This window comes from Terrapene carolina, unplaced genomic scaffold (genome assembly GCF_002925995.2).
Source record: "Terrapene carolina triunguis isolate 2854851 unplaced genomic scaffold, T_m_triunguis-2.0 Scaffold404, whole genome shotgun sequence".
In the NCBI taxonomy this organism is placed as follows: Eukaryota; Metazoa; Chordata; order Testudines; family Emydidae; genus Terrapene; species Terrapene triunguis.
Genome location: NW_020664755.1, coordinates 37,123 through 44,854, shown reverse-complemented (window position 1 = coordinate 44,854; position 7,732 = coordinate 37,123). Strand labels below are relative to the sequence as shown.

Here is a 7,732-nt window from a genome sequence, read left to right as displayed (position 1 = left end):
TAACATACAGCACCTAACACAATGGGGTCCTGGGCCATGATGGGGACTCCTAGGCACGACGATAATATAAATAATCATGGCTCCATTGAACTCAATGGGCCAGATCACCAACTGGTGTACATCAGCATCACTCTGATTACCACTTACTGTTGGTATTGGTAGCGCCTACGAGCCCCAGCCATGGCTCAAGCCCCACTACACTGGCCACCGTATGTTATTTATTAGGTGTATTACGGTACTGCCTAGGTGATTGGGGAAGGAGTGGGCTGGGAGCCAGGACTCCTGGGTTCAATCCCAGCTCTGCAAGTCCCTTCCCTTTTCAATGCCTCAGTTTCCCCCCCCTCTGTAAAATGGGGATAGCTGTGCCCAGCTCAACAAAAATGCTTTTTATCTATGGATCTCGAAGTGCTGAGCAGTAACATACTTGCTTCACCGCTGGTCGCCCTGCCCTTACACAGACCCACACCCCACCCCACGCGGCAGATGACTGGGACAGAGGCCGAGCCGCATCTCAAAGTTGAGCCTGGAGATGATGTTGACAGCCCCGGCCGCTCCAGGTGCCACCACTAGATTTGGGGGCGCTTAGAACCTCTGGCAAGCAGGCCCCTAGGATCTAACTACCCACCCGTCCTCCCTAGGTCCCCAGTGTCAGTGTGGTTAGAGACGAGCGCTATAGGGCTAAGAAGGGGGTAGCAGGTCAGTGTGAGCGCGGGAGGGTGGGGAAATGGCTCCCTACCTCAGCCACCTCGTCCGGCGACTGCCCCAGCACCGTGAAGACTTCCTTGGAATAGGCCATGTAGAAGCCTTGGAATATATCCAGTGTCTCCTGGTCAACGGCAGACAGGTCCATGCAGGCGGCTTCTTCGTAGAGTTTCCTTTCGAACTCGGTCACCACCGGCCCAGGTTCGATCAGGCTGATGCTGGGGAGGAGCAGGAGACAGTAACATGTCACAGCTCATGTACCCAGCCAGGGCCTGGCTCTGGGCTCATTAGGGCACACGCAGATAGGAGCTGCCATGCAGGGGCAAAGTGCTGGGTCGCACAGGTTGGTGCATCACCTCCTTAGACCAGTGGGCCTTCTAGTCCAGCACCCCACCTGCTGCCCCTCCCATATCAGACCACCCACCTCTCCCTCCTTCCACCTTTTATCCACCCACTGCTCCATCCATTCCTCCTTCCAGCCCTTGCTCCCTCTACCTACCCACTGCTCCCTCCATCCATCCATTCCTCCTTCCAGCCCTTCCTCCCTCTACCCTCCCACTGTTCCCTCCCTCCCTTCTACCACCCGCCTACCTCCATCCCTTCCTCCCACCAACTCTGGGATCCCACCTCCCTGCATTGCCGTCTCAGATGGCTGGGCCATATAATCCAATATCCTTACACCTGCTGCACCCAGCCTAAGGTCCTAGCACTGCGGTCGATACCTCCCCTTCCGTGCACACGCGATGCACTAAGCCAACAGTGCTAGGATGCGCATGGGGCGGAGGGGAGGGAGAGGCCATCTGGACCCCACCCCTCACAGCCTCGGTGGGTCCATCCCCCTTATCTGAGCACCAGCAAAGTCAGCAGCGGTGGGGGCTGCCAAGTCGTTCTAATGGATCAATGGAGCAACCAGGCACCTCCCATCCACTCCCTGGAGCCACCTGCCTGCAACCCCTCCGAGCTTCAGACGGGGGGCGGCTGGGAATGTCCATTGCCCCCCTGTAGCGCTGGGGCTCATCTCCCCTACACAGCCCTGCCCCCCGGACTTACTTCACGCCAAACTTCAGTGCCTGCAGGGCCAAGCTCTCACAGAAACCCTCCACAGCGAACTTGGAGGCGGAGTAGATGTCGTTGAAGATGAGGCCTGGGGAGCAGAGGGGAGAGCGATTCAGCCCCCCGGGGTGAAGCAGAGGGAGGGGAGGAAGCTGGGCTGGACAAGGGTGAGGCTCTGCTCTGCCGGGAGGGCCTGCCCAGAACTTGACGAGGGGTCGGCCACTGGGGAGCGGAGACACCTGCCCGTGGTACTGACCTGAACTGTCCCACCAGCTCCTGGGCCTCCCCCGTCTGTCTCCTGTCTTATATCTCGAGGCAGAGACCAGCTTCTTGCTCTGCGTTTGTACAGCGCCTAGCACAGTGGTGCCCTGGGCCATGGCTGGGGCTACCGTAATACACCTAATAAATATCATACAGAACCCAGCACACTGGGGTCAGTGTCTTATGGGGGGTGGGAGAGCCCAGGGCTCAGGGTCCCAGCAGGAGAGGGGAGGCAGGGTCCCACGGGGGGGCAGGCTGGGGTTCCGGGTGGTTTCCACACAGCAGGGGCCCATCAACAGGAGCCTGGACCTGTTCCCCTCCTCCCCCCCCACACTCACCAAATCAGCAAGGTGCAGCCAGTCCCCAGGGGCCACAGCCCCCCGCCCCGGTCTCACCTTGCAGCCCCAGCACACTGCTCATCACCACGATGTGGCCCCGGCGCCGGCGCTTCATGTCGGGGAAAACTTCGCGCACCAGCCGCACCAGCCCGAAGAAGTTGGTGTCAAAGAGACTCTTCATGGCAGCGACGCTCTGGCTCTCCACCGGCCCGATCATGCCCAGCCCCGCGTTGTTCACTGCAACGGAGGGGGGCGCGTGAGCCCCAGGAACCCCCCAGGGTATGGCAGCTGCTGTAGCTCCCTCCTCCACTGGGGGGGTGAGCGCAGATTGGGAGTGGGGAGTCCCACTGAGACGGGGGGGGGAGGAGCCAGGATCCCCTTTTCCCCCCAGCTCCGATCACCAAAGGCAGAGGCACAAATGGCCCATCCAGCTCTCTGGCTGGCCCACGCCGTGGGGCTCCGGATCCTTTCCTTCAGGTGGGGCGACCCCACAGGCCTCATGGCCTGACATACTAGATGGGCCCGTCCAAGGTAGCAGGACATGGAGGATACCCGGCTAGATGGGCCCGTGGGTCTGATCCCATGTAGTGTTTCCTACGCTCCCCCTGAGTGGGGGCTCAGCTCTGCCGGGGAACGCATCGAGATCCCCACTTTACGGAGCGTCCCCTTCCCTGCTCAGCCGAACCCGCTGCTGGGTCACCACCCAGCAAGGCCAGTAGAGCGCACGTGCGTGAGTTCCGGTGTCAACTGCCTCCTACCCCACAAAACAACCTTAGCGCCGAAGAGCCAGAACCTGCCCTCGCACTTGTGGCCGGATTTTTAGTAGGGGCAAATGGGCAGGGCGAAGCCACCTAGCTCCTCCATTTACTTGAGCTCAGGACGTGTCACTGACGCACCCAGGAGTTGGGGGCAGAGGGGAGTAGAGACTCAGGGGGGCAAATGCAGAAGCTACCTGTAAGGGGCTGTGTAAATTACAGGCTAGAAAAATGGGTGGAGTCTAAGTGGGTGGGGGTCTAAATGGGTGCGTCTAAGTGGGCGGGGTCCAAGGTACCCAAGACGAGACATTCCTTTAGACTCCCTCCTCTGGAGGAACCCCCAGCTGCTCCAGCCCCCACTCCCACGGTGTGTCTGTGGGGCGAGGGGGTAAGGGAAGAGTGCAGTGGTCCCCCAACCTCCCCACCACCGGATGCGTTCCAAGGAAGGCGGCCCACGCAGCCCCGAGAGGCCAGGCCGGCTCTCCTACCCAGCACATCCACTCTCCGCTGGGGAATGCCCTCCACGCAGCGCCGGATGGATTCCTCGCTGGTCACGTCCATCTGGCGGATTTCCAGGGTCTTGTCCAGCGCCGGCCCCGCCTGCTTCTCCAAGGCCTCCCGCTTGTCTAGATTCCTCATGGTGGCGATGACTAGGGAGAGAGATGGAGGGGGCACGGGGGTTCAAACCAGCCAGGAAGCTCAGGGCCCCACTCCTGTGCTAAGCAGGCTCAGGCCTGGTCGGTGCTTGGATGGGAGACTCCCAGGGCTAAGATGGGTGCTGCAGGGTGAGGGGCTCAGTAGGGGGCACTGGGTTGGTTGCGGGGGGACTCTGCGCAGACTCTAATGCACTAGGGGGAACTGTGCTGCAGAACCAGGGTGGGGGCTCAGTAGGGGGTGGTCTCCCCTTGCAGGCTATGCCAGTGTGGCCCCAGTGAGTGCTGTGAGGCAGAATGGTGCCGTTTACCTGGTCAGGGTCCTGCCCCATCAGAGATCACAGGACAATTTTCACGCGATTCAGGATGCTGGATGCCCCTTCCTGCCCACCCATTGGCTAATTACATTCTGCCTCCGTAGACTCTCCCTGCAGCTTCGACTGAACAAAGCACTCTGCGCGTCTTGTCCTAAACTCCCATGCAGCGCGGCTGTTACACACCAGCCAAACCCTACTCCAGAGGTGGCTGCATCTCTGCAGTGGCTGAGCTATCTCTGCATTAACAGCTGATGTGCCCCACCCCAGAGCCAGCTGCATCTCAGCAGTGGGTGAGCGAACCCTGCATAAACTGTTCCCACGCCCCATCCCACCCCAAAGATGGCTGCATTTCAGCACTGGCTGAATGATCTCTGTATTAACAGCGGCCACATCCCACCCCAGAGGTGGCTGCATCTCAGTGGTGGGAGAAGTGATTCGGTACATAGGGCTATAAAACTCCTGGGGACAAAAGGCCATAGAAGTTGTAAGATCGTTATCATTTCCCTGCCCTATGCGGCATGTTCCTCCTCTTCTCCAGCTCTTTATAATCCCCAGCCCGACCCTCTCACCTCGGAATCTCTTCAACTCATCTTTAGCCAGCCGGACGGCCAGAGCCAGCCCAATCCCGGAGGAGCAGCCAGTCAGCAACACGTTCCTGCAGGACATCCCTGTCTGTCTGTCTGTCCGGGCAAGAGAAGTCAGGTTCAAAGAGGGTGGAGGGAGTGGGGTCTAGTGGTTAGAGTAGGAGGGTTGCAACTCAGGACCCCTGGGTTCTAGCTGCAGCTCTGGGAAGGGAGCAGAGCCTAGTGATCAGAGGGGAGGGCGGCGTGTCAAGACTCCTGGGTTCTATCCCCAGCTCGGGGGCTTAGAGGGCAGAGTGGGGGCTGGGGGTGTTAGGCATCAGGCCACTGATCTACTCAGTTGTGCCAATCCCATCTCCCCCTTCATGGATCTGGTTGCCCTCTACGTGACCCCCCCGCCAGCCTCTGATCTCGGTCTCTTCCTAGGAGAGGATTTCCACCAGTTGAAGCGGCACCAGCCTGAGCCCATCCCCCTCCCGCGGGAGAACATGTTGTTCTATTCTGGAACCGTCTCAGCCTCTTATTCCCGCAGCCGGGGCCAGCGCCGGCTCCGCCCGTCAGCTCAGGGGAGTGAAGAGCCCAACCCCCGAGCGCCGTAACTAACCACCCTAACCCCTGGTGTAGACGCAGCTAGGTCGGATGCTCCCGTCGCCCGGGGAGGGGATGTTCTCATGCTGCCAGAAACGCGCTGCTGCCGCTGGACGTGGCGTCTACACTCCAAGGCTCCGGCGCGACCGTGTCAGCATGCTTGGGAACGGGGCGCGGGTTGGGGGGAGAATCAGGGCTTGCTGGTGACCCAGCTCTGCCGGAGCACAGGGGGCAGATGAGGGCCGTGGTTCTGTTTCCCAGCTCGGCCTCTGGGCGACCTTGGGCAAAGCACTGGGGCTCTGTGCCTCTTTTTCCCCTCCCCTCTTTGGTCTATTTAGGCTGTGAGCTCTTTGGAGCACGGGACTGGCTCTCACCCGGCGGGACGGCCCCCCCGATCGCAGCTGAGGTCTCTACGGGATACCACAACGCCCCAATAACTCAACAAGCTGGCAAACGTCGGGTTTCATCTGCGGATGCGTTTGACAGGCCAGACACAACAGGAGGGCCCCGTGCCAAGGCAGTCGGCAATTAATAATTAATTCCTCATGGCAACTCCTGCCCTGGATCTCAAGTTCTTCATGCCGGATCCACGCCTTGGATCCCTCCCCCTGACCCAGTTCAGACCCAGCAAGGCTGCTCTCAGGCCGGCCGCAGAGCCGAGGGGGGGGGGAAATTATAACCAATCAAAGGACGGAAGCTGGGTTATTATTGCCCTAAGCTTTGATTTCTTTGGGGACAAAAGGCCCATCCTGCTGATCTCACCCGGCTGAGAATGCCACAGCAGGCAGGCACCCAAGCGGGTACGGAGAGCTGGCAAAGGGGCCACGGGGCAATTAACGAGGGGGTCGGGCCTGCGGGGAGGCGATCCTGCTCCAGATTTAGTCTTGTTCAGTTACGCTCTGTTATAACCCACTTTTATATTGACCGAGGCGATAAAAGCTCTTTAAAAAGGGAGCCAGAAGTTCACCGCCGACTCCTGAGCAGGTGGGATGTACCCAAAACAAGCCCGAGCGCTCATAGGATGAAAGGCCCTTTAAATGCAACACTGCTAGGACTACAAGCCAGAGCTGAGATTGGGGTCCCCTGTCACGCACCGGTCGCTGCACAGAGTAAGAGACGGTCCCTGCCCCAAAGAATCTAAAGTGACAGGCAGACAAAGGAGAACTGGGCTCAGTTTCCACCTCTGCCCCACGCAGACCTGAGGCAAGTTATGGCATACCCGTGCCTCAGTTTCGCTGCCTGCAAAATGGGTACAATAATAATTCCTTATACCCAGCCTTCCTCTGTGCATACTGTAAAATCTTCAGGGCTGGGACAGTCTCTCACTATATATCTGTGCAGGATCTGGCATGACGGGGGCCTGCGTAGCACCCGGCACGATGCGGGATGGGCCCTGATCACGGTTGGGGCTCTGTGCAAGGCCCCGACCTAGGTGCTTCTGTAATACCAACACTAATGAAATGCAGAGGGGGTGTCAGTGTTTCACCCAGGCCTGTGGGTCAGAGAAGGCACAGAACCCAGGTAGGTCACCCCAGAACCCAGTGAGCACCAAGGGCCGATACAAACTGTACCTGACCACGCCTGGAAGAGACGGTCCAGGATTATGGGCCATGTGACTCAGGGGGACTCCGGGCCTGTGGGAGTCTGATCCAGGTGGGATTAAGGAGGGGAGAGGGTGAGCACTCAGTACAATAAACCTCTCCCTGGAAATTCACGGTTACTGCTCAAAATGGCACCAGCATAACGAGCTCGGTGTCCTTCCCTGGCTCTCCGGGAAAGCAGCAGCTGCAGCCAGCCAGCCTGACTAATCTTGGCTTATTCTGGTACTAGATCCTGTAGGGTCAGGCTATATATAGAAGATGGGGCTCCTCTCTCCACAGGAAGGTCTCTGCCGGGCCTCCCCACCACGGAAGGTGGTTCTCAGGCCAGCTCCCCAGAGAGCCACTCTGTACGGTGCTTCTGATGGACACTCGCCCCGCGCCCCCACCCCCAAAAAACACCCTGTCCCTGCTGCAGACCCAATTCCCAACCCCCCCATTGCACTTTGCACCCCACTTCCAGCTCCACCCAATGCACCCCCCTCCCAGGGGTCCCTAGCTCCCCAATACACCCCTGCTCTCATGGCACCCTGATCTTTCCTGCACCACCACCCCCGCTTTTCCCCTTCCCCAGTGCACCCCCTGCTCCCCCTAGTTCTCAGCTCTTCCCAGTGCACCCCTGGGTCCTCCTGGGCTCGGATCCGCAATGCACCCCCAACCTTTCTTACTCCCCCCATGCACCCCAATCTCCCAGCCCCCCAGGATCAGGGGAAGGCTGAGCACAAGGCGACGCCCCGCTTTACCCCCCGAGATGGGGGGGGACCCCCTTGCTGCGGGATTCAGCTGCCCTTGGAGCCGGGAGCTCGGAACCCAGCCCAGCCCAGCCCAGCCCCCCGCCTACCTGCACCGCTGCGAACTGGATCGCCACCGGCTCCGCCAGTCCCCG

The 7,732-nt window shown here is 59.9% G+C and overlaps 1 protein-coding gene across 1 annotated transcript in view; it reads right to left on the bottom strand.

The window, feature by feature from the left end:
* Nucleotides 1-7,732, bottom strand: part of LOC112113553 (retinol dehydrogenase 8-like) — an 8,427-nt gene extending 695 nt beyond the window's left edge. Inside the window, exons 1-6 of the mRNA XM_024209875.3 lie at nt 7,688-7,732; nt 4,649-4,759; nt 3,598-3,759; nt 2,412-2,591; nt 1,753-1,846; nt 737-920 (exon numbers count right to left, since the gene is read on the bottom strand). Of these exons, the coding sequence (XP_024065643.1) occupies nt 737-920; nt 1,753-1,846; nt 2,412-2,591; nt 3,598-3,759; nt 4,649-4,745 (717 nt within the window). The 5' untranslated portion in view covers nt 4,746-4,759; nt 7,688-7,732. The remainder of the gene's footprint in view (nt 1-736; nt 921-1,752; nt 1,847-2,411; nt 2,592-3,597; nt 3,760-4,648; nt 4,760-7,687) is intronic.